Source organism: Cetorhinus maximus, chromosome 8, assembly GCF_964194155.1.
Source record: "Cetorhinus maximus chromosome 8, sCetMax3.hap1.1, whole genome shotgun sequence".
NCBI lineage: Eukaryota > Metazoa > Chordata > Chondrichthyes > Lamniformes > Cetorhinidae > Cetorhinus > Cetorhinus maximus.
In genome coordinates this window covers 54904578-54931485 of record NC_135886.1, presented here as the reverse complement: position 1 = coordinate 54931485, position 26908 = coordinate 54904578, and the positions used below count along the sequence as shown (strand labels likewise).

Below are 26908 nucleotides of genomic sequence, written 5' to 3'. Positions count from 1 at the left end.
TTAATTAGAAATGCATTTGGTTTATTCACTCATTCACCTCACTACCATTGTTAAAATCTCTAAGCACCAGAAAGTGAAAATCAAGAATTAAAAACTTTCCAGCTACTAAAATTTGAGATAGAACTGCATTCTCATTCAAGCTAATCTTTATTTAAATCAACAGATATTTCAGGAGTCTTGTAATATTAAACTATAGGAAACAACAATGATTTTGTTTTGGACAATGGGAAGAAGAGCTCTATTAAACACCCAATATTCTATACACACATAGCAAAATACAAATCAAGATCTTAGAATTACAAAAAAAAACATAGAAATTCATTTTATTTTAAAATATGTAACTATTGAATTTAAATATACAGGTACAAGTATGGGTCACTACCTTCCTGTAGGAATATCTGATAGTTGCAGCACTCCTTAGGAGGCTGTCATTAACCTTCTACAGAATTAATCAGTCAGGTTTCCTGTTTGTCTTCTCATTACCTGCTTGAAAGTTGATGTTTAACATATTATTTATATTGGATACAGTTCACTCTGACCTACAGTGTAAAAGACTCCAAAGTAGGAGATGATGAGGCAGTATTTGAAAGTGAGATTTTCTTCCTCATCTGATCCAACGCTGCCTGCTTCTCCTTCAACATTTCTTTCAGACGATTTATTTTCTCATCCCTGACTGTTTCATCTACCTCAAGTGGGTTCGATAATGAGAGGTCTGCAAGGTTTTCCCCCTCGGGAGGATCTGATTTAAGAAGGGTCAGAGATGTGCTCGTCTCCTCCTCCTTTGCAACCAGACTGTTCAGCTCAGGTGCAGTTGAAGCTTCGAGACAGCTTGGCAATGTTGGGAGGGAATTCTCAGTGTCGACACTCTCCGGGCTTCCCACATCAAGGTTCCCACACATTTCCATTTGAGTACCAGTATAGGTTTCAGAACAAGGGTCCACTCCAAGATGCTTTCTTTTCTTGGCACTTACATCTTGATAAGTCCAGTCTGGGTTTAGACAGCCAGGAGTCTGAGTCTCAACTTCAACCTGCATGGAAAATTTCAAAGAATTATGTTTTGAATCTTGTCACGGAGTATGTTCAGTCTGCTTCACTCACCGCCTCTCCCAACCCCCCTCACTCTCTGCCACTTGCCCTTTCCCTCTCCCAGCCCCCTCACTCCCTGCCACTGGCCCTTTCCCTCTCCCAGCCCCCTCACTCCCTGCCACTTGTCCTTTCCCTCTCCCAGCCCCCTCACTCCCTGTCACTCACCCTTTCCCTCTCCCGCCCCCTTGTCGCTTTCCTCTCCCAGTCCTCTTGCTGATTCCCACTCACCACCCCTGCTCTGAGCGCTCCCACTCTAATTGTTACTTCCCACCCTTTCCCTATATGCCTCCTATCCCATTCTCCCTCATGTGTGCATCAAGTATTGCCTTAAACCTGCCAATGCTATCTGCTCAAGCACTGTGTAGCACCAAATACATCATTCAAATTACTTTGAGTAAAGACACGCCTTTACTTTATGTATTATCATTGTAAATTCTTATGTCTGCATTCATGGGGTAGTACTAGGACAGGAAGAAGCTGTACCACTGGGCTAAGCTCCACCTGAACCAGAGCAGGACCAGTGTCCCAGCAGATTCCCCCACCCAGAATACATCTGTGTCATAATCTTTAGTGTTTCTTCCAATGGTATTCAACATGGAGTACTGATTCATCAGCTTGCGGGGCTTGGGTGGGGAGGGAGCTGGCAATAAGCAGGAGGTTTCCTTGTCCATGATTCACCTGATGCCTTGAGACTTCATGGGGTCCAGGTCAATTTTAAAGACTCCTAGGGCTATGCCCTTTTGACTGCACACCATTGTGCTGCCAACTCTCCGGGTCTATCCTGATAGTGGGACAGAACATACCTAGGGATAGTGATGGAGAGATCTGAGGCATTGGATGCTTCAAAGACCTTTTCTCCCTAACATTGGAAGCGGGGATGTTTTCTGACGATTGTTGAGTTCCGTTGTAAATTTCTCAGATACTGAAGCAGTTCATGTCCACATGCAGCAAGAAAAAAAAAAAATTCTTTCGAGTTATCAACAGTCACAGATTGCAACTCTTTCGAGTACAATCACAGTTCTTGGTTTCCGGGAGTGGGACATGAACCCACAACCCTCTGATTCAAAGGCGAGGGTGCTATGAACTGAGCCACAGCTGACACCTCCTCCACATGCAGCAAGACCTGGACAACATTCAGGCTTGGGCTGATTAGTGACAATTAACATCCATACCACACAAGTACCAGACAACGATCATCTCCACCAAGAGACAATCTAATCATTTCCCCATGATGTTCAACAGCATTGCCATCGCTGAAACCTCCACCCCAACATCCTGGGTTTACCATTGACCAGGAATCTAATTGGGCCAGCCATATAAATACTGTGGCTACAAGAGCAAGTCAGAAGCTCAAATCCTATCCACCTTGTACTCTATGCTGCTATTTGTGAAACCCTTATGCTATTAACTTTTATGGTATCATCTCTGCGAACTTTTAGTTTCAAGGAATAACCTATTTTGCATCTTTAAGTCTCTTGCACCACAACAGAGTGTTTTTCCATTGAGTTTATACTCTTATTCCTCATTTTTCCTTGCAAAAGGTTTCTCACATTTCACCATACTAGATTGCCTTTCTGCTAATCCGCCAATCTTCTATGGTCATCCTTGCCAAACCTTCTCATTTTGTGGGAGATTACCAGCAGGTGTATTAAATAATTAAACTTGATTTAATAGCTCCTGGGATTAGATTTGGGACTATACTTTACACAGTTTAATTTGGAGAGACAATCTATGGAAAAATAGTCAATGAAGATACTTTAAACCTGGGTCTAACCATTAAAACTTGAAAATAAAGTCAGAAGAACACTTAGACAATCATTTTCATACTTTCAGATGTTACCATAGACATTTCTTGAGGTCTTCCTAAACTGACAATCATGTCTTGCCAATGTACAAAATGTAAATTGCAGTAGGATACTTTATGTAAGTTTTCCTACTGACATTGAATCTGTAAACAGCATTATTAAACGCTACAGCAACAATGCACAAGTCAGTAGTATGATGGAATACTGTCCTCTTCTCTGGATGAGTGCAGCTCCAGCTTAAGCTCAAAAGTATCAAGGACAAAGCAGCCTGCTTGATGGGCACCCCATCCACCATCTTAACATTCACAATCTCCAATACCTGAATCTGCAATATGGCAGAATGTGTACCATCTTCAAGTTGCACTGCAGCAACTCACCAAAGTTCTTTTGACAATATCTTCCAAACCCACAACCTCTGCAACTTAGAAGGACAAGAGCAGCAAGCACATGACAACACCACCATCTGCAAGGTCCCCTCCAAGTCACACACATTCTGACTTGGAACTATATCGCCATCAGAATCCTGGAACTTCCTCTCTAACAGCATTGTGGGCGTACCTATACCAAATGGACTGCAGTTCAGGAAGGCAGCTCACCACCATCTTAAGGGCAATTAGGAATGGGCAATAAATGCTGACCTTGCCATTGCTGGCCACATCCTGTGGGTAAATAAAAAAAAATGTGGGGCTAAATTTGAATAAGCCATGTTAGCAGGCAGTGTGATTATTCCACATCCAATGGAGGTAATGTATACAAACCATACTGCCTGCTCATCTCCATAATTGTGGCATGCAACCCAGTGCTAAACCTGCTGCTGAGTGGCTGCACTCAGTTCATGCAAGGCTAGCACCAATTGAAGCTAGCCTGTGTTTCTTAAAGGGAAGGTGCATTCTGGCTGCAACAGTGAATGGGAGAGGCTCTCTCAGCAGGGACAAACCAGAGCAATGGAACAATTGGTCAGAAAGGAGGCTCCCAAGTTCTCAGATGCAGCACTGGAGACATTAGTGCTGAAGTGGAAAGGAGAGAAGTCTTCTTTCAGCAAGAAACCCTTCAGGCAGACATACACCGCAAAGGCAATGGAAGCAAGGGAGTTAATGCTAGGTGTTTGCTCCAAAGTAGTCAAAGCCAGTGAATGCATCCTTAAATACCATCTCCTATCAAATGCACCACCAGCTTCACACTGCTCAATGCACCACACCCCCCAAACTTGCCCATCAACAACCTCTGCATTCAGAACTCATTCATATGCTCCTGCTCATCCTCAAATACCTACCACTGCTAAAAGCCTCTCAGATTCCACTACTTCCAGCTATTCCGTTATAACAGGCACATTACCCAAACACTTTACAACATGCTCACTAACACTCTTCCTCTTTCACTTGCAGCATAAGGTGGAACACAACAAGCAGCACCAAAGCTATCTGCAAAGCCCCTCACTGAAAGTGAACAGTATTCCACCAGGCATGCTGTGGTCACTGGGGTAGCAGTGCACAAGAATAAAAGTAGGCCATTCAGCCCGTCCAGCTTGTTCCGTCATTCAATACAACCATGGCTGATCTTGGGCTTCAACTCCATTTCCTGCCCACTTCCCTTATCCCATAATTCCGAATGGCCAAAAATCTGTCTATCCCAGCCTTAAATATATTCAACAATGGAGCAGCCACAACCCTCTGGGGTAGGGAATTCCAAAGATTCACAACTCTTTCAGTGAAGTAACTTTTCCTGATCTCAGTCCTAAATGATTGCCCCCTTATACTGAGACTGTGCCCCCATGTTTTAGATTCCCCAACCAGAAGAAACAATCTCTCAGTTTCCACCCTATCAAGCACCCTCAGAATTTTATAGATTTCAACGAGATCTTCTCTCATTCTTCTAAACTCCAGAGAATACAAGCCCAATTTACTCAGCCACTCATCAGGACAAACTCCTCATCCCAAGGACCAATCTAGTAAACCTTCACAGTTCTGCCTCCAGACCAAAATTGCACATAGTATTCCAGATGTGGTCTCATCGAAACCCTGTACAATTGTAGCAAGACTTCTTTATTCCTGTATGCCAATCCCCTTGCAATAAAGGTCAACATGCCATTTGCCTTCCTAATTGTTTGCTGCACCCGCATGCTAACTTTCTGCGTTCCTTGTACAAGCACACCCAAGTCTCTTTGAACACCAAATATTCTGCTTTTCTATTCTAATGACCAAAGTGAATAACTTCACACTTTCCTACATTGTACTCCATCTGCCATCTTGTTGCCCACTCGCTTCATCTGTCTATATCTCTTTGCAGCCTCTGTGTCCTATCCACAGCTTACCTTCCCACCTAGTTTGGTATCATCAGCAAAACTTAGGTACATTACTCTGTCTCTTCATCTGTCATTAATATAGATTGCAAATAGCTGAGGCCCCAGCACTGATCCTTGCAGAACTCCAATATTCACAGCCTGCCAATCTGAAAAAGTCCTGTTTATGTTCACTCTCTGCTTTCTATCCATTAAGCAATCCTCTTTCCATGCTAAAATACTACCCCAACTCCATGAGCCCTCATCTTGCCTATTAACTTTTGTGCGGCACCGTATCAAATTCTTATTAGAAATTCAGGTATACAACGTCTATTGGTTCCTCTTTATTTACCCTACTAGGTACACCCTCAAAAAACTCTAATAAATTTGTCAAACAGGATTTATTTAATAATATAAAAACAAAAAACTGCAGATGCTGGAAATCCAAAACAAAAACAGAAATACTTGGAAAAACGCAGCAGGTCTGGCAGCATCCATGACCTTCAGGGTCATTAGGACTCAAAACGTCAACTTTGCTCTTCTCCACCGATGCTGCCAGACCTGCTGAGTTTTTCCAGGATTTACTTAATGATAGATTCCAGCATTTTCCCACACCGATGTTAGGCTAACTAGCCTGTAGTTCACTGTTTTCTCTCTCACTCCCTTCTTGAAAACTGGTGCAACATTTGCCAACTTCCTAATGGGACCTTTCCTAAATCTACATAGGAACACTAGATTAGGCAAAAGCAAGTGCAAGACAGGCACTAAGGGGAAGCAAAAGAATGCATAGTTGAGTATTGTTTGTATTGTTGGATAATTTTGGTGTAGAATGGTTGGTTCATGGTGTCTTTATTACAGAATTTTGGTCAAGAGTACACTGTAATATACAAATTGGAAAAGTATGAAAGTCTGGAGCAAATGTGATCTGGGAAATTTTTTTTAGGAGTACTGGTGGCCTGATGAAAGAGTCATAGACTGTCTGTCCAGGGCGATGGTGTTCTGGATGAACCCTTCCTTCCTCCTCCTCTTTAGGTGGTCGGCAAAGGCCTGGTGGCAAGGTCAGTGGCCTCATGATTGTCAGGTGGTTGAGGGTGCAGCAGACTACCCTGAATGACAGGACACACACCAGTAAGTGCTGGAGGGCTCCCCCATCCCCAGTTCCAAGCAGTCCAGGCAGTGGAATTGTCATTTCAGTATGCCAATGTCCTGCTCCACCATGTAGAAACATTGTCCACGGGTGGTTGGTGGCAGAGGGACGTCATGCGCCACATGTAGAGCAGGTAGGCTTTGTTTCAATATGGTGGCTCGAACGTGGTGGGAATGACTGACTGGTGCGGGATGAAAGCATCATGACTCTTGCCAGAATAGCAGGAATTCACCAACATGATGGTCTGTGGTTAGTCACACGCCAACAGCATTTTCAGGTTGTAGAACCCTGAGGTTGCGGTGCATTTCCTCATTGAGATATGGCATCCACAGAGCCACATTTGTGAAGTTATAGGCTCCCTGCATCATTAGGAAGTACACTACCCTGGCAAAGCCATGTGCCCTGTTGTCATCTGCCTTAGTAGAGAGAAATGGGAGGTGTCCTTAAGCTTTGTTTACAGGACTTCAAGTGGCCTTCCAGATGGAACAAGCACAGCCAACTGAGAAATGTTGGCAATGTCGTCAGCTCCAGCCTGGAAGGAGGGCCACAGTGACCCTAGTGGCTGCATGGTCCTTACCCTGCTGTGGTTGCAGGTGCAGTCCAAGAAGATGGCACAATTGTGTGCCACTTCCTTGATGGAGGAAGACACTGATCCTGGCTGAGGTGGACTTAAGTGTTCTCTGAAGAAGCTAGCTTGATAAGGCCTCCTGTTGGGAGACTTCCTCCTCTGCCCTCTGCAAACAGCTTCCTCTCTCTGCTGCCTCTGCTCCATCTCCAACCCAAGAGGAACTGCAAATATGGCCCCCATGCCCTGGGAGCAAGCTTTCTGCTCAGAGGCCTTTCAAATCTACACTACTTCCAAAGGTGCCGTACCACTCTCTTCTGACTGAAATGAGCTTCTGTCAATTTCTCTAACATAGGACTTTACTAACTCTGCAGCAACAAAAGAAATTCAAAAGCACCTCACATGAAAGGCCCTTTGTCACGTGCTAGTCAGGGGTCCCTCATCAGCTATGAGATTTTTAGGGGGGAGTGTTAACAGGCGAGATTGACGCAGTATGTGTTAAGTTGTTGGGAGCAGACTCTCCACCATCTTTTAAGTCTCCACACTTCAGTAGTGCAAATGCCAGTGACACTAGAGCTGAATTTGCAATTGTGGAGTCAGGGAACAGGTAGTAGAATGATAGTAAACCGACTATAAAACAACGGAGAGCAAGGATTAAAGATAGCTACTGAAACTGGCAAAAGGAAGTAAGTGCTGTTCCACAGGGATTGGTGCTTGGACCACTGTTGCTAAGTTTACATTAATGATTTTAGACTTAGGAATTGGAACTATAATTTCAAAGTTTGCAAATATCACCAAGTTGGGAAGTTTAGTTAATCCAAAGGAAGAATGCAACTGAATACAGGAAGGCATTAATAAGCTTGCAGAATTTCCATAAAATTGGCAAAATAATTTCAGTGTAAACAAGTGCGAGGTAGTGCATTTTGGTAGGAAGCATAAAGAGGCCATGAAGAGCTTGGAAAGAGTCAAAATTAAGTAGAGGAGCAAAGGAGCAGATACAAATGATTAAAAGTAGCACTGCAGGTTAATAAGGCATTGAAAAAGCACTGGGGTTCATTTTTCTTAAAAGAGGGATTGAAAATCAAAGTTGTGTTAAACTTGTACAGATCCTTAGTTAGCCTACACTTTTGTGAACAACTCTAGTCTCCATCTTATAAAAAGAATATAGAGGCATTAGGTAAGGTGCAAAATAGACTCACAAGGATGATCCCAGAACTGAAGAGATTATTAAGAAAGGTGGAACAGATTGGTGCTTCATTTGCTAGAGAAGGGGTAGGCTGTGGGCGACCTGCTAGAGACCTATTTCTGAAATCTGTTCCTGCCCTATAACCTTTTGAGTTACCTGCTCTCCTCCAATTTAGTCCTTTTGAGCATCCCCAATTTTAATCGCTCCACAACTAGCTGCCCTCCCTTATGCTGCCAAGTTCTTAACCTCTGGAATTTCCTCCCCAAACCTCTCTGCCTCTCTTCTTTGCTTTCCTTCTTTAAGGCATTCTTTAAAACCAATCTCTTTGACCTGCATAATGGCCAGTTTCTGTGTTGCAAGCTCTGTGTAAATCTATATAATGGAACTGCCTATGTCGTCTTGTCAAATGTGGACATGGGATACTTTTGCATTTGCCCTAGCAGGAACATAGCAGTTCCAGACAGGCAGCATAAAATAGGTACTTGCTAGCTGAAATCCATGAGTCTCTCACCAGCAGCTACAATGTACATGTACCCAAAAAACAAAGCAAAAAGCCTTAAAGTACCAACATAGCTCATTTCAGATAAGTCACATCCATCACGTGCAGTTTAGATCCATGTAATCTTTGAAGCTTGGTCAAAAAAACTATTTTCACTTTCCCTTATCCTATTCACCAACCAGGCCTCATTGAATCAGAGGGAAGTGTAAAGGTGGGACTTTTGAGTGAGAAGTCTCCAACTGATCGCTCCACCCGAATTAATTGCTCCAATACCAAGAAGTAGACGAGTAAACAGCTCACTTATGTTCAGAGTAGTTAAATTTCAGTGCTCAAGTCTTGACTTCATACTTGGGAGTCTCAATTGATCCTAGCATTGATTCTAGAGGATTAGTTCCTTCTTGCACTCAAAGCAACGACCTCAAGAAAATATTAAATATGTAAAATAATATTTGATAATTTATGCTGAAACAAAAGATCAAAATGAACATATAAAAGAAATCAATAAACTAATAAAAATATTTGGCTCTCCTCGGAACAAGTAATGGTTATTTCACAAAATCAGCATGGCAAACCCAAGTATGAAAGTGTCACTGAGGCCCCTAACTTATGTCCTTCTCTAAATTACAACCTTATGACCACAGGAGGAGCCCACCAGAAAGTACAAAAGCAAGATCGAGAGTTAAACTAAACTTGATTAAAGAAAACAAGCCAATTGCTGAGGAAGAACCACATATTCGAGAAGGGAGAGGAAGAACGAGGAAGAGTGAAAGACAATAGCCTATTGATGGACCAGGATACATTGGTATATAAGAAAAACAGAAAATGCTGGAAAAACTCAGCAGATTGAGCAGTATCTGTGGAGAGAGAAACAGAGATAACATTTTGAGTCCAATATGATTCTTGTTCCTAAGAGGAGTCATATTGGACTCAAATGTTAACTGTTTCTCTCTCCACAGATGCTGCCAGACCTGCTGAGTTTTTCTAGCATGTTCTGTATTTGTTTCAGATTTCTGTAGTATTATGCTTTTACATTGACATATACATTTCATTAGCTGAACGGTGGCCACTATATATATATATATATATATATTGATGAATGCCAAAATAGCCCATGACCTTACTTCATTAGCTATACTTCAAATGCCATGGGCAGTTCCTTTAGGAGACATTAGAGTGGAGCACAGGTTTGCTCTTTTGACAATGCAGTGGCCACCATAAAACAGAATTCTTGCTGAGGTAATTATCTACAAAAAAGAACGATAGCAGAAACCAAACTAAGGTGGCCAAGATCAACATTCAAGGCACACGGAAAATTTTAAATCACTGGAATTTTCCCCTCATGATTTTCATCACGATCACCTTATATTTACCAGCATTAGTGAATATTTTTCCAAAAGATGAAGGGGGAATAAAAACCCAACCTATGCAGAGCATACTTGATATCACTATACCAGTGGTATGCTTGTGGATTTCTCAGCTTCACCTGAAAGCAGTGGGTCATCAGGTGGGAATAGATTCCTTAACCACCCCTACCTACAACTGGGAATTCGAGAAGGGAACGTTCTGCTTGTTTATTCAGGTTCCAAAATTAGTGTCAAAACAAGTTCTCAAGATTGAACTGGATAATGCTCTCATGCTACAAAAGCACGAGTACAAAATAAATTGTGTGTGTTTGCCACAGGCATGTCCAGTATTCGTCCAAGAATGAGCTCTAACATAGTAGTCATAGAGGGAATGTACTTACCTTCATCTCTACCTCCCGGAAGACTGAATTTGTGCTATATTCATCATAGAGGATTCTGAATTAAAACTGTTACTGTATACAAAACTGAGCCTCTCAGGGGGTCAGTCAGTGGTACCCAGAAAGCATATGGTCCAGCACCCTTTTCCAGTTAAAGGTGCCTGTAGAATACTCCTATAATCTTGTTACAGACACATAGCATTGATCTTCTGAATATCATTTTCCCCTCCCCCTTTCACAGCTAGACTGGAATCAAAGTGTCACAAAAGCCACTCCAATTCTGATGACAAAACTATGTACCAATCCATCCACTTAAAATACTATCAATTCCTCTCCTTCCCTTCTGAGTGATTCTCCCACTCATCGGGGTTGAAGTCATACAACCACTACTACAAAACCAAGTAAGCACTAAGCTCCCAAATTTTTGCAATTCTCTCACATAAAACATGATTTTATTTGTTTTCCTCTAACTTCAGTTTCATCTATCTCAGCTTTTCCTGGACCATTCGAGCGTTAAACAGATCATCATACTCTAAGTTAAATACCTCTTTCCTCTTCCTTCTGAATTTACTATGGCCTCCCTCTTCTGATTCAGAAAGACAGTCCATCAAATCTGAACTTGGATTCATAGGAGCTTCTGAATGCTCTCCAAATTCTGGTGTGCTACGTACTCTGAAGGCATCAACACCTTCTTCCAATGTTATTGTGACACGGTTTTTGGAATAATCGTGACATTCTTCCAATCTTAGTGGGCTGGGCTCCTTCGAGATAGCTGGGCACTCCTCCAATTCTGCTGGGCTCAACACTCTAGAGATAGCTGCACATTCTTCCAGTGCAGCAAGTTCTTTAGACAGCTCTGGACATTCTTGGGATGCTACTGGATCAGGCACCCTCAAGGCATCTGGACCTTCTTCTAAATCTGATGGTCCAACCTCCTTGAAAAGCTCTGGACACTCTCTGAATTCTGTAGGGTCATGCTCCCTGATGAGCTCTGGGCATTCCTCCAGTTCTGGCAGCCCAGGCACCCATGAGTGTTCCTCACATTTTTCCAAATCCGGTGGATCAGGCTCCTTAGAGAGTTTTGGAATATATTTTACGGGACTTTCCGACTGACATCCTGAAATATTAGCAAGATCAACCAAGGAGATTCTATCAAGGCAAACTCTGACATCAGCATAGATTCCTGCTTTTGACAATAAGTCTTTATCCTTAGAAAACAGATGGCTTCTTGCGGAGCTCCCTGATAGGGGATTTGGTAGCTGTTTCACAACCTGTGAAAATGAGAGGCAAGAATTTCAGTAAAGGAATTGCACTAGAAAACACCATACAATTTGTATCAGCCCCAAAATGTCCCACAAAACAACAAAATAAAAACACAAGGAGTCATATCAGCAAACCAAGCGATATATTTCCCTTCATACGGTGTAGAGAGAAATAATTTGACACTCCTACTTTAATTAAATTGGGCAGGGGGAGGGAAATCACTATAAATTACTGCACTCCTGATATGAACAAAGGTTTCATGGTCAGAGAGCAATTCTGAAATGTAGCCAAAACTATGGTCAAGCCACAAATTCAGCAACTCTTTAACCACACTACTCATATCCTGATCTGAAAAAAAGTAGTGAGCACCTTACCTCCAAGCCAGTCCAGTTTTACAGCTGCTCAAAATGTTAGCAGCTGAAATGCATTTTTCCTAATGTCTTCAAAAGGGCATTTGTAACCCTCTATGGCTTTATGAAATCCTCACAGCACACCTGTCTACCTTCATCTCACGGTAATGTACATATTGTATGCTGGGGAAGTCTACACATGCTCAGAAGCTATCTAACTTTGAGGTAAAAATATCCAGGTAAAGGTCAGTTTTTCAGACAGGTGAAATGAAAACTTTCAAGGTATTAAAAGACAAAAAGAACATTTTTAAAACTTTTTCGATCAAGTAACAGAGAAGGTTGATGAAGGGAATGTAGCGGATATCACCTATATGGATTTTAAGAAAGCGTTTGACAAACTACCACATAGAAGGCTGCTTAATGAAATTGAGGCTCGTGGAATAGAAGGGTCAGTGTCAGCTTGGATAAAAACCTGGCTTAATGACAGAAAACAGTGAATCATGGTAAATGGCTATTATTCAGACTGGGCAAAGTAGATAGTGAGTGTTCCCCAAGGATCAGTGCTAGGGACACTGCTTTCTTTTGATATATATAGATGACTTGGATCTTGGAATACAGAGTAAAATTTCAATATTTGCCGTTTAGTACGAACCTGAAGGAGTGCAAACATTCAGGGTGATACAAATCACCTGCAACCTGACATGGATAGGCTAACAATGGGCAGGAAAGTGGAGATGGAACTTAATACAGAGAAGTGTGAGGTGATGCATTTTGACAGAAGGAATAGGGATAGGCACTACAGACTTAATGGCACAGTTCTAAAGAGTGTGCAGCAAAAGGACCTTAGGGTGCATGTGCATAGATTTTTGAAGGTGGCAGGACATATGACAAGGTTGTTCTTCTTGGAGAAAAGGAGATTGAGGGGAGATTTGATAGAAGTGTAGAGGATTATGACAGGTTTGGATAAGGTAGACACAGAAAAACAGTCCCCATTAGCTGATAGTACAAGGCTAGGGGACACAGATTTAAGGTTTTGGACAAGAGATGCAGGGGAATGCGAAAAATAACTTTTTTTACACAGCAAGTGGTAAAGACCTGGAACTTGCTACCCACAAGGGTGGTGGAAGCAGAAACAATCAATGATTTAAAAAGGAAATTGGATGGGCACTTGAAGGAATTAAACTTGCAGGGCTACAGGGATCAAGTGGGGGGAGTGGAGCTGATTGGATTGCTCTGAGGAGAGACGGCATGGGCTCGATGAGTCGAATAGCGTAACTGTTATCTCAAAAGGAAGAACGCGCAGGGTTACAGGGAAAAGACTAGGTAATGGTACTAGGTGAGTTGGTCATTCGGAGAGCTGGCCAGATGACCTCCTGCGCCGTAATAATTCTGTGATTGTGCCATAAATGACCCCATGACTCTAATTTAAATATCATCATTGTGAAAAATGGATTTTTGAACATCTTGTTTAGAAGCTGATTATGAACATAAAAATTCCAAATAATGCAGAAAAAATGGCAAATAAACGTTTCTTCAAAAATATTCTGACTGACTCAACTGGATGTGTGATGGTGAAAATATTTGAAGTATTTAGACAAGGATTTTCCTGTGAAAGATTTTTGTTTATAAAGAGAATGATGCAAGTAGTAAAATTTGTGCACAGGAGTAAGACTTTCAACATTTCTCTCAACAAAAAGTTGAAGTTCATCAACATTCTATCATCCTCCAAAACTCTAGGAATTGGATTTCCTGGGGAGACAAAAAAAACCTTAAAAACCTGTAAACAACTTCAGAAGAAATTGACAATCAAGCAAAAATGGAATCAAAGCCTGCCTGGGGTCAGTCACAGGATGACCTCATCTAGGCCAATTTCTCAATTTTCCGAAATGTTCTCACTCAGGAATCCCTACCCCATCAGCAACACACTCACCTGCCATTTTGTTTAGGGTTTGAAAGAACAAGTATAGACAATTCAATGAATCTCAGGTTTGTACCAGAAACAGTAATGTGTTGAAATGAAGTTGTAACTTCCCTATCGCGCATTGTCAGTAAGTGGAAAAATCTAACCTAATTGAGAGATATTTTTAAATGCAGAGATGGAAGAGGGGGAAAAATCTTAAATATCACATACATTCAACATGAAAGGAATTTTATCCCACTGGTAAGATAACATACTAATATTAATGTTTGGATTTCCAAAAGGCTTTCAATAAGGCTACTTAATAAGATAAGAGCCCATGGTGTTGGGGGTAATATATTAGCATGGATAGGGGACTGGCTAACTAACAGACGACAGACAGTTGGGAAGGGGGGGGGGTTGCATTTTCAGGATGGCAACCTGTAACTAGTGGAATGCCACAGGGATCAGTGCTGGGGCCACAATTATTTACATTATATATTAAAGACTTGGATGAGGGAAATTAATGTACTATTGCCAAGTTTGCAGATGACCACAAAAATAGGCAGGAAGGTGAGGAGGGCACAAGGAGTCTACAAAGGGATATAGACAGGTTAAGCGAGTGGGCAAAAATGCAGCAGATGATGTGGGAAAGTGTGAGGTTATGCATTTTGGCAGGAAGAATAGAGGAGCTGAATATTATTTAAATGGAGAAAGACTGAAGAAAGCTCCAGCAAAGGGATTTGGGGATCCTCGTTCATGAATCCCAAAAAGCTAGCATACAAGTTCAGCAGGTAACAGGGAAGGCAAATGAAATGTTGGCCTTTATTCCAAAGGGAATGGAATATAAAAATAGGGAAGTCTTGCTAAAACTATACAAGGCACTAGTTAGACCACACCTAGAATACTGTAAACAGTTTCGGTCCCCTTATTTAAGGAAAGATATACTGGCATTGGAGGCAGTCTAGGGAAGGTTCACTAGGTTGATCCCGGGGATGGAGGGATTTTCTTATGAGGAGAGGTTGAGTCAGTCGGGCCTGTACTCATTGGAGTTTAGAAGAATGAGAGATTCTTAGCGGGCTTGACAGGGTACATGCTGAGAGCTTGTTTCCCCTTGTGGGAGAGTCTAGGACCAGAGGGCATAATCTCAGAGTAAGGGGTCGCCCATTTAAAACAGAGATGAGGAGGAATTTCTTCTCTCAGAGGGTAGTCAAACTGTGGAATTCTTTACCTTAGAGGGCTGTAGAGGCTGGGTCGCTAAGTATATTCAAGGCTGAGATAGACAGATTTTTAATCAGTAAGAGAATTAAGGGTTATGGGGAAAAGGCAGGAAAGTGGAGTTGAAGATTATCAGATCAGCCATGATCTCATTGAATGGTAGAGCAGGCTTGACGGGCCAAATGGCCTATTTCTCCTACATCATATGGCCTTAAGACAAAACTAACATTTTCCACATTTTCTCTTTTGTGCAACTAGATTATTTTCCAATTAGAAAGCACCACTCTAAGATGCAGAATGCTGTTCAGACCCAGTCTTGATGACCAAGCCTACAAAGAACATTTCTACATAAGAAATGCACTTTGACAAGCTTTGGTATCAGAGATGACAAGAAATTGGCATCTACTGATGTTTGTGTAGCACTCATTCTATTAAAAGACATGTCAATGAACTTTACAGGGTGCTGACTATTGCAAAATACTTTAAGTGGGGAGACAGGGAGTGGAAAAGAGTTTGGTGGAAGGAGAGGAAGGAACAGTATCCACATCAGAAAAAGCCAAAAGCATGGTCAAAGAGAAATGTCTGAAGAAAGCAGAGAGAGAGATGGCAAGGGAGCATGTTTCTAAGGGCAAATGCAAAGTGACGGACAGTGGCCACCAATAGGAGAAATAGCAGAAAAAATTCTCTGGAACACAGGAATCCAATGAGGCCTCACAATGATTGTGTGATTGGGGGGGGTGTGGTTTGAAATTCAGACCTTAGGGTAAGTGATGACACATGTATTGACATTATGACAAAAGGGGGGATAAAGAGTCCCACAGCTTTGAGATTCTCAGAAACAATGAATTAGAGTAGGGGGGGCAGTATCACAAAACTTCATTTCAGCACGGTGAGGATGCAGAGTGGAGAAGCAGGAGCTGGGGTTTTCTGCTTCTGTATAATTATCTACCTATTAAATGAGTGGATGGAAAATCAAAGGATGAGGACTGAGAAATAGAAACCTCCAGGGGCAAATTATAAAGGAGCAATGGCCATAGAATCAATGAGGACGGGAAGAGAGTATGCAAGAGTTCTGCGGTATTGGGGGGGGTTGCAGGTAGTGTTTAATTAATCTTATAAAAAACAATTTAAAATTGATATTAAAAAAATCAATTACTAAAAATGGGCAAGTTTGGACATTTATCCAAGAAAGGTATATTCACAACCAAGAAATAGGTCTTGCTAGATTTAGTAATGAACAATGAGCTAGACTTGGTTATCATCAATTATTAGGTGATCACAATATAATCAAATTCAATGCTTGGCTGGAAAAGGAGAAAGTTATCACGGTTACTAAGATTCTATACTTTGTTATGGCTAACATCCAACAGGTGTTGGCAGAGGTGGATGAGAGCAAACTGGTCAAAACTAGTTATTGAGGGAAAACTAGAGTGGGAGTTGTTCAAAAACAAATTCTGATCGGTGGCAAGTTGATTCTGATTGGCCGAGTCATTGCCATGGAGAAGGGGAGAAGACAATGGGGAATCTTAAGATCCCCAAGCTCCCAAGTAATTCAAAATGGGTGCAAAGGTCAAACATATTCTTTTTGTTTGCAGAGAACGGGTCCCCACGTATGAATGTATGTCGCTTTTAGCAAGCGTAAATGAGCCACTTTAGGAGCTCGACTGATCATCCTAAATTGGTTGTTGGTGTAGTTATTAACACACTCAACAAGTGTTGCTCAATCGCGTAGATGTTTTGTTCTGGGTTTTGTAAGTACGAGCTGGTAGAGTACAGACTGCATTCCAATTGGAAAATAATCTAGTTGCATTTAAATAAAGGGAATGTCTCCAAATGTAATTTATAAACTTCCAGAAAGCATTCAATAAGGTTCAACATAAGAAACTGCTAGCCAAAACTCATGAAATTAAAGGCAAATTACTGACTCGCTTAGAAGATTGCTTAGGCAGAAGACAGAAAATAGACATGATGGGTATGTGCTCAAACTGGAAAGAAGTGACATGACTAGTGGCATCCTACAAGGATCAGTACTGTGGCTTCAATTATCCACTATATTTATTAATAGCAAATCTAATAGAATCATATATCCAAGTTTGCCAATGACACAAATTGGTGGCAAGAAATTAATAAATAGTGGGCAAATAAATTTAATCACAGGTATGTATGAAATCATCCATTTAAGGCCAGAAAAAAGATAAATTGAGTTTTTTGTTAAAAAAGGTGGAAAACCAGGCACAGTTGAAGTCTAAAGAGATGCAGGAATCAATGTACACAGGTCACTAAAATGTAGTAGTTTGGTACAAAAATAATCAAAAAGATGAATGGAATGTTAAGCTTTAGAGGGCTAGAGTATAAAAGGGAGGAAGTTTTGCTACAGATATGCGAGCCCTCATTCAGCCACATCTAGAGTACTGGGTATAGCTCTGGGCACTACACCATAGAAAGGAGGTGCAGTGGCCTTGGAATTAATACAGCAGAGCACAAAAAATTACTAGAATGTTGGCAGGGTTCCATAGGATAATTTAAAAGATTCAAAAGTTAGGCTTGTGTTCCCTTCAATTTGGGTTACGGTGATTTGCTTGAGCTTTCTGGGATTTTAAAAGGAATTGACCTTCTGCTGGTGGGGGAGTCCAGGACAAGAAAGCATAACCTTAAAATCAGAGGCAGGTTAATCAGAAGAGAAGTTAGGAAATACAGGTGGAAATGCGGAAGTCTCTTCCACGAAAAGCAGTAAATGATGCAGATCAGCCATAATCTCATTGAAAGGTACAACAGGCTTCAGAGACTGAATGGCTTCCTCCTGTTCCTATGTGGCACTGTCAAAGACGTTAGGGATATTCAGCACACAACCAGATGTAAGTATGGACAGTTAAGAGTATTACAGCAATGGACATTCATGAGCTAACAGCCACTTCTCATTCTGGATTTCTTCCAATATTTTTTATGCATTGACATATCAGGCTATAATGCAAATGTGGCCAAAACCTAGAGTCAAGGTTGCATTCTAGCACCACACAAAAACCCCCTCAAGAAAAGGAGCCTCATTTCACACACTGTACCACCTGATTCACAGCCTACAAATGTCAATGGAATGCCAAAAGCACTTTGAACCAATATGAGCGGGTGTGGAAAAGTACTGTTTGGTACTGAAGGGAAAAGTCAAGCTTCTTTGAGGCTCTTCTGCAATAGTGGAAATGTAAAATCAGCAACCAATTGATGCTAATTGAGCCCCATCACCTCAGCACTGCACCTGTCCGTTCCTACATCACATCAGCTGATCTACTGCTGTGTCATAATCAATCTCTGAACCTTTCAACAGGTAGGGCAGGCTCTTAGAAAGCAGCTCAAATCCAGATTATTTCAAAGATAAAAACAAAAAACTACTGCGGATGCTGGAAATCCAAAACAAAAACAGAATTACCTGGAAAAACTCAGCAGGTCTGGCAGCATCGGCGGAGAAGAAAAGAGTTGTTCAGTTCTGTTGAAGGGTCATGAGGACTCGAAACGTCAACTCTTTTTTTCTCCACCGATGCTACCAGACCTGCTGAGTTTTTCCAGGTAATTGTTTTTGTTTCAGATTATTTCAAACCCAGTCTGAAACTGCCAGCAGATGGCACTCCAAGTCCATGCATGCGCAACGCTATCTTCTGCAAGGAACATTTTAAAAATGGTACCGCTATTGTGATGATTCTCCTCTCAGTTGATGTGGGAGTATAGCAGTGAAGCACTGGTTCAACCTGCCTTAATGTCAATCACTTGCTGAGCACCAAGAGTGCTAAAACACACAAGGTATTGCTGAAATCTTATTACAAGTCATAAAACACCCAATTTTCATTTAATGCTGCTCGAGATACCTTGTGCACCAACATGCAAACATACAAATTAGGAGTAGGCCACTCGGCACCTCGAGCCTGCTCTGCCACTCAACAAGGTCATGGCTGATCTGAATGTAACCTCAACACCACATTCCTGCCTACCCCCGATAACCTTTCACCTCCTTGTTAATCAAGAATCTATTTAGCTCTGCCTTAAAAATATTCAAAGACACTGCTTCCACCACCTTTTGAGGGAGAGAGTTCCAAAAACTCACTACTCTCAGAGAAAAAGATTTCTCCTCATCTCTGTCTTAAATGAGCGATCCCTTATTTTTAAACAGTAACCCCTAGTTCTAGATTCTCCCACAAGAGGGAACGTCCTCTCCTCATCCACCCAGTCAAGACCCCTCAGGATCGTAAAGGTTTCAATTAAGTCACCTCTTACTCTTCTAAATTCCAGTGGATACAAGCCTAACCTCTCCAGCCTTTCCTCAAAAGACAACCCATCCATTCCTGGTATTAGTCTAGTAAACCTTCTCTGAACTGCTTCTAACGCATTTACATTGTTCTTTAAATAAGGAGACCAGTACTATACACAATTGTACCCAAGCCAACACCCTCTCCCACATTTTGATTTAAATTGGAGTGCATCAATCCATAGTGAAGAATGGTTGTTTGTCCAAGGTTCTTATTACATACACTAGGGATTGCTAAACAAGTGCACAATCCAATATGATAATGAACTCCCATGATAACAAAAAGATCATAATGATCAATAGCTGATGGTTCCATGATGCCCATTTATGTAGGCGCATGTATGTTAGTTACTTGTTTTCAAAGCTTTTCACCTCTTGTACCAGATTCAATCCATTCTCAGCTGGATGCAGGTTTGTCTCATGGGCATCCATATCCATCGCCTGAGGGTTATTTAAACAGTCGTTTCTCTTTACAGCATGTTCCTGCCCTTTTGTGTCAGGTTCATTGCTCATTTCAGGTGTATCAGCATCCTGTTTTGCATTTGCAGTGCTAAGTGAACTTTGACTAGTCTCAATCCTCTGCTCCACCCGTTCTTCTTCAGCATGAACCACCTTTGGTTCACATGGTCCCGATTCCCTTCGAGACAGCCTCCCTTTGTCTGCACCAGTGGGAATCTCAATGCCTTTCTGGGCTAAGAAGTATAGCTGTCCATTGAAGAGAAGCAGCGCATTTTCTTTGAATGAACTCCCCACAACCTTGGTATCCACTGGACTGCTGGAGTAAGCCTGCATTAAACTATCCATGCTGACTCCCTTTGCCTGCTGCTTCACAAACGTCTTCAGCACCTGAGAAGCCAGGTTGTTGCAAAATTTTACAGAAACTGGTGTTGGGATAGTGGTACTTTCCTTTCCTGCCCTGTTCATTTTTGTGTCTTGTCTGCCTGAAGAAGGCTCCTTGCTCGGCACTTTGGCCACTGGTGATGCAGCGGGTGTCTCCTGAACCGGATCAGTCACACCCCTAGCCCCACGGATCAATGACGATGGTTTGGGTACCAAAGGCAAGAGGCGCTTGGCCTCAGTCACCTTAACAGGGTTCACTGGGCAGATGTAGATGGCCGTGGTGGGTTTGCTGCAATCACCTCCCTTGGGCAGGTTGCGAGTTCCTCCAAAGATCTTCTGCTGAACTGCCATGGGCAAAGAAAATGTGGAGACGCAGCGAACCTCGGCATTGATGGGGATCTGGATGTAGGTCCCAGGACTGGCCACGCTCTGTGCCATCCCCGAGCCAGTGGTGGGGGAAGGGCTAGCGGCCGAACCGCTTGCAGGAGAGGCAACAGAGGAGTATACTTGTTCACCAACACTGACAAGGCTGCTGGCAGAGGGCCTGGGAGTATATGCCGTCTGGGGTTGAGGACCCAGCTGGTTTTGGTTCATAGCTCCTGCAGATCCAGCCACCTGGGAAGAGGCTTGCAAGTGGCTGCAGATTGTTGGCAGTGTGCTTTCCACAGAGCAGAAACTGGACAGGCAGGCCCTCTACTCAACACAACATGGCCCCAAATACTGGCTGTAGACCACTTGATGTTGAGGGGTAGAAAGAGCAGCAGTCCTCTGAACATGGGGTACTTGACAGTGGCTCCAGGTCCTGAAAGCACAAAAAGGGGAATATTAATTGCAGTTTGTATCCCAAATTAATCAACACCTTTATTAGAAAGTGGGGAGGGGAAGATCGTGATGTCTTGAATTTAAAATTAAATAAATCCAAGCAATTCAGATTAGAACAGGAGCAAATATAAAAAATTCTTGTAAATAGTCCCATCTGAAAACCTACCATCGCTCACCATCCAGATATACGCTCTTGTTTTAACCTAACCATAAGGCAGGCAACAAGAAGCATATTGCACATGGGTCTTCAGTTGGTATAGGCATATTATACTCACTCGTGCCTCAAAGCACACCAGGTTAATCCGAGAGTTGGGGGGGGCAGAGCAGAGGAAGGCGGGAAGGGGGGTGGGGTCAGACTCCCCGGGGGGCGATGGGGGCAGATTAGGGGTCGTCTGAGGCGCAGCGATTGGTCGGGATCCTTCGGGGATCGTGAGGGGTCGGACACCGGTAGAGGGGGCGAGGGGTCTGGCTCCCTGGGGTGTGGGGGCGCGATGGCTCAGGTTACCCTGCGGTTTAGTGGGTGGGTGTGGGGTTGGGCACCCCTGGTGGGGGCAGGAAATGAGGGGGGTAGTGGCGGCACACCTGTGGGTAGTTGGTGGGTAAGGGGTTGGGCACCTCTGGGAGGGGGGAGAGAATAAGGGATCGGGGGTGGGCTGGGGGGGGTACGGCACCCCGGGCCGGGGGTGGGGGGGGGTGGTAAGTGGTTAGGCGCCCCCAGATGGGGGGGAAATTAGGGGACGCCGGAGGCTGACGGTTCAGGCTCCCCTGGGGGGTGGGACTAGTCGGGCTCCTCTGGGTGGGAGGGGGCTGTGGGTTGGGAGCGTTCAGGCTCCCCGGGGGCAGGGCTTGAGGGGTCGGGCTCCCGGTATGGGGGTGAGGGGTTGGACTAGCTGGTTGCAGGGGGGGGGGGGGGGGGGGTGGATTAAGGGATCGGGCGTCTCCTTGGGGGAAGGGATCTGAGTGGTATGGCTCCCCGGAGGCGGTAGGTGGGGATGGGGGGGTCGGGAAGAGAAGGTTGAGGGTCGGGTAGGGGAGGGTGAAGGGTGGGGTTCCCCTGGGAGTTGTGAGGTGAAGCGGGAGGGCCGGGAAAGGGGGTTTGTGGGGTCGGGCTTGCATGTTTGCCGGGGGGGGGGGGGGGGGGGGGGGGGTGCTGGGAGGTAAGGGCCCCCTGGCTGGGGGGGGGGGGTGGTCACGGGCAGGGGGAGGGGGGGGCGGTCAGGCACCCCGGGGGCTGCAGGGGTGGGGTCTGGCAGGCCGGGGATTTGGGGGGGGGGGGTCAGGCTCCTCGGTGGCGAGGGTGGGGGTCGGTCGGGGGGTCAGACTCCCCGGTGGCGAGGGGGGGGGTCGGGGGGTCAGGCTCCCCGGTGGCGAGGTGGGGTCGGGCTCCCCGGTGGCGAGGGGGGGGTCGGGGGGGTCAGGCTCCCCGGTGGCGAGGGGGGGGGGTCGGGGGGGTCAGGCTCTCCGGTGGCGAGGGGGGGGGGGGGGGTCGGGGGGTCAGGCTCTCCGGTGGCAGGGGGGGGGGGGGGGGGGGTCGGGCTCCCCGGTGGCGAGGGAGGGGGGGGGTCAGGCTCCCCGGTGGCGAGGGGGGGGTTGGGGGGGTCAGGCTCCCCGGTGGCGAGGGGGGGGGTCGGGGGGTCAGGCTCCCCAGTGGCGAGGGGGGGTCGGAGGGGTCAGGCTCCCCGGTGGCGAGGGGGGGGTCGGGGGGGTCAGGCTTCACGGTGGCGAGGGGGGGGTCGGGGGGTTCATGCTCCCCGGTGGCGAGGGGGGGGTCGGGGGGTTCATGCTCCCCGGTAGCGAGGGGAGGGGTCGGGGGGTCAGGCTCCCCAGTGGCAAGGGGGGGTCGGAGGGGTCAGGCTCCCCAGTGGCGAGGGGGGGGTCGGGGTGTCAGGCTCCCCGGTGGCGAGGTGGGGGTCGGGGGGGTCAGGCTCCACGGTGGCGAGGGGGGGGTCGGGGGGTCAGGCTCCCCGGTGGCGAGGGGGGGGTTGGGGGGGTCGGGGGGGTCAGGCTCCCCGGTGGCGAGGGGGGGGTCGGGGGGTCAGGCTCCCCAGTGGCGAGGGGGGGGGGGTCGGGGGGGGTCAGGCTCCCCGGTGGCGAGGGGGGGGTCGGGGGGTCAGGCTCCCCAGTGGCGAGGGGGGGGGTCGGGGGGTCGGGCTCCCCGTTGTCAGGGTGTGGGGGGGGTCGGGGGGGTCAGGCTCCCCGGTGGCGGGGGGGGGGAGGGGTCGGGGGTTCGGGCTCCCCGGTGGCGGGGGGCGGGGGGTCGGGGGTTCGGGCTCCCCGGTGGCGAGGGGGGGGGGGTCGGGGGGGTCAGGCTTCACGGTGGCGAGGGGGGGGTCGGGGGGTTCATGCTCCCCAATGGCGAGGGGGGGGTCGGGGTGTCAGGCTCCCCGGTGGCGAGGGGGGGGTCGGGGTGTCAGGCTCCCCGGTGGCGAGGGGGGGGTCGGGGGGGTCAGGCTCCCCAATGGCGAGGGGGGGGTCGGGGTGTCAGGCTCCCCGGTGGCGAGGGGGGGGTCGGGGGGTCAGGCTCCACGGTGGCGAGGGGGGGGGGTCGGGGGGGTCAGGCTCCCCGGTGGCGAGGGGGGGGGGGGTCGGGGGGGTCAGGCTCCCCGGTGGCGAGGGCGGGGTCGGGGGGTCAGGCTCCCCAGTGGCGAGGGGGGGGGTCGGGGGGTCGGGCTCCCCGGTGGCGGGGGGTCGGGGGTTCGGGCTCCCCGGTGGCGGGGGGGGGGGGGGGGGGTCGGGGGTTCGGGCTCCCCGGTGGCGGGGGGGGGGTGGGGTCGGGGGTTCGGGCTCCCCGGTGGCGGGGGGGGGTCGGGCTCCCCGGTGGCGGGGGGGGGGGGTCGGGCTCCCCGGTGGCGGGGGGGGGGGTCGGGGGTTCGGGCTCCCCGGTGGCGGGGGGGGGTCGGGCTCCCCGGTGGCGGGGGGGGGGGTCGGGGGGTCGGGCTCCCCGGTGGCGGGGGGTGGACTTGCCTCGGGCCCGCTTTGGCAGTGTCTCATCCCTCCCACAGCGGACAGGGCCTGGAGCACCGAGCCTGCTCCCCCACTGCCCCTACCGCCCCCAGCTGGCTCCGGCCGGCCGGCCGGCCATCCCCACAAGTAGAGCCAAGGCCCAGCCGCCCCTCATCCTCCAGCGGGGTCCGGCCGTTAGGCCGCAGTGCCATCACCGAGCTGAAAGGAGCACTGAGCCCGATCACTAAGCGAACCCCCAGCTGAGCGACAAGTCAACAAAAGCCCATTACCTGTGGCGGCTTCTCCGGCCCCGCCGTGTTCACTAACCCGCTTAGCGACTGTGCAGCCGGGTCCGTCACCGCGCAGGCGACCAGAGCCGGCTACCCCGCCGTCAATCACCGCCTGACCTATTCGCCCAGCCCACTCCCGGCACGCCCACCTGTCAGTCACCGCGTCCTAAGTCAGTCTGGCCCCGCCCCGAGAAGCCTTCAGTCAATCACAGCGTTAGCGCCAGTTCAGCCCCGCCTCTCGGCAAGTCCACCTGTCAATCAGAGCCTTAAGTGTCGGATCCGGGCTCAGATTCTGACAGCTGTCAATCACAGTCCGCTGCTGCAAGCAAGACTGGCAATGCCGGAACTTTCGTAAAATGCGGCGATTCATTCTAAACTCCATCGACTTCGGCGAGACCCTAAAATCCCGCTGGTGTAAAATTCCGCCCCTAGGACAGGCAGCACGACTCAATATGCTAGGCGGGGGCAATACATGAGACAAATGTAGGGGGAAAAGGCAATTTTAGGGAATATATGTAGGGTGCAGTGCCTTTCAAAGTAAAAATACTGTGCGGGGAAGATATTAAGGAAGTCGGGGAAAATTCGGGGTAATTTCACGCTGGAGGAAATTCAGGTGGTTCAACGCAAGGCCGTGCAGTTCGGTCGGTAAATACAGAGGTAAATCGAGGGCGGAAGGCAGAGGCATCCCCTGATGAATGAGTGAGAGGCAGGGTACAATCCGCAAGGTGGAGTCAGGGACATGAGGGATCCAGCGCATGGGACTAGCCTGGGAATGAAGTGACCTTTGTCTGGTGCTGGTGGCATTTCTGGAGTAAACTGAATGCAGACTAAGCAGAGTAGCATGAGGGGCGACTCAGGGTTAATGAACAGTGGATTTTAATTGGAAATCAATAATATGGTGGCAGAGACAAGCAGTACTTGGTTGTTGTTATAGAGAGCATTAGGCACATAGGGAGGAGACAAAGTGCGGGAAATGAGTTCATTGATGGATAAACAAAGTTGAATCGGAATACAGGGTTGGTCCACAGAACTATATAAAAGCAAAAAACTGCGGATGCTGGAAATCCAAAACAAAAACAAAAATACCTGGAAAAACTATATGGCGCCTTTAACGTAACTAAACGTTCAAAAAGGCGCTTCACGTAAGCTTTTAAAACAAACTATGACACGCAGCCACATATTACAGATAACCGAAAGTGTGGTCGAAGAAGTAGGTTTAGAGGGGTGCCTAAAAGAAGAAAGAGAGGCGGAGAGGTTCAGGAAGGGAATTCCAGAGCTTGTGGTCTGGGTAACTGAAGGTATGGCCACCAATGGTGGAGCAATTATAAGGCAGAATACAAAGCAGCCGAGCAAGTGCCTGGTCTTGTAAACATCGAGCAGGGGTTAGAGGTGACGAGTGAATGTAGAGATGGGACAGGAGAGAGCAGGGACGGGGGCCTGGGTTCCAGCAGTAACAAGCGCTGGACAGTGGGTGGTGTTCTTCCTCCAGCCGGCTGCCCTTCCCAGCAAGCCCACGGCCCCTCCCCCCCCCCAACCCCCAAGCCTTGATACACAACATCTCAAGGTAGAATACAGCGAGCATGCCCAACTGGAAGATAAGGTCGCAAATGTGTTAACATCTGCACGGATAGAAATGAGAGAGAAAAAGAGATCGGTTTTGTAAGGCAGTAATCTTACATCAGCCTAGTAATTCCAACAGCGCGTTAACAGAGTGCGCTGTTGCCTAATCCACGGAAGTGCGTGCCTGCCAGTTCGTACTGTCCCCTTTGGGAGACACTTTATTCTTCAGTTAAAGTAGCTCCGGATTCTTGGCGGAGGGAGCATCAAATTCGCAGGTTCGAAACACAAAACCAGCGAATCCAGCAGCCTTTGTAATCTGACGGCTACATTACACCTTTTGTTTGTTGTTAAAAATATCAACATACTGATTGTGTAAAGGAGCTAGTTTAAAAGGCGGGAGCAAGAGGAGGCTAACACTGAATGAAAAGAGGATCCATTGCAGTCTTTTTACTCACCCATGCGATGCAGCAGCGAGTGTTGGAAATGCAGCTGGAAAGCTGCACTCGCTATTGTTCCTCCTGCATGTTCTGCGCATTCTGGGTAGAAGCCCAGCCTTAGGTCACACACACACGTGATCTGATGCTCCCCCATGTACACTCAGCACATTTACATTGTCTCAATTTGCTTCCAGCCCAATCATGCATTTTATTATTTTTACACGCGCCCAGACCCTGGGTCCGCTGTTAATGACTGACATTCCCAGGTAAGATTGTATCTCCTTGGGAACGCACCGCTCCTTTTCAGTTTCCAAATGTCCTCCTCCTTCGTTCCCGGCCTTCGGCCACTCCTGCTGCCCAATGAAGAGGGTGCCAGTTGGAAACTCCAGTCCAAAGAAGCGCGTTGCTTAAAGGCACTTGTTTTTCGGAGTGTTGTTTCTCCCTAACCAAATTTGTGGAGCGGTGGAATTGAACAGCAGAGAAGTTATAGTTCAGTTGTACAGATGTTTGCACTGGGAGGGTTGCAACAGTTCTGGTCTTCACGGTACAGAAAGGATATAGAGGAAGGTGCAAACAAGATTTGCAAGGGTAAGCCAGATCTGAGAGGTTATAACTATCGGGAAAGACTCTTCACGCTGGTCTGCTTTCGTCTTGTAAAAGGAAAGCTGAGGACTGACGGAATAGAAGTTT

The 26908-nt window shown here is 46.7% G+C and overlaps 1 protein-coding gene across 2 annotated transcripts; it reads right to left on the bottom strand.

The window, feature by feature from the left end:
• On the bottom strand, positions 1–26286 carry LOC144683642 (uncharacterized). 2 transcript variants are annotated; one of them, XM_078546884.1, is made up of 4 exons: positions 26237–26286; positions 19699–20968; positions 10853–11578; positions 1–1028 (listed from the first exon to the last, which is right to left on the bottom strand). In XM_078546884.1, exons 2-4 carry the CDS (start codon positions 20758–20760, stop codon positions 540–542), a joined length of 2277 nt encoding a protein of 758 aa, XP_078403010.1. In that variant the 5' UTR covers positions 20761–20968; positions 26237–26286; the 3' UTR covers positions 1–539. The 2 variants fall into 2 exon arrangements, with proteins under 2 accessions (XP_078403010.1, XP_078403009.1); XM_078546883.1 differs by lacking the exon at positions 26237–26286 and adding an exon at positions 24222–24340.
• Positions 26287–26908: the final 622 nt, after the last annotated feature.

Coding starts and splice junctions, on each gene's coding strand:
- LOC144683642 (XM_078546884.1), bottom strand. CDS start 20,760: ATGAACCAAAACCAGCTGGGTCCTCAACCCCAGACGGCATATACTCCC. Junction 11,579..19,698: donor GATTGAATCTGGTACAAGAG/GTGAAAAGCTTT, acceptor TCATTTTCACAG/GTTGTGAAACAGCTACCAAA. Junction 1,029..10,852: donor TCAGAAGGAAGAGGAAAGAG/GTATTTAACTTA, acceptor TTTTCCATGCAG/GTTGAAGTTGAGACTCAGAC.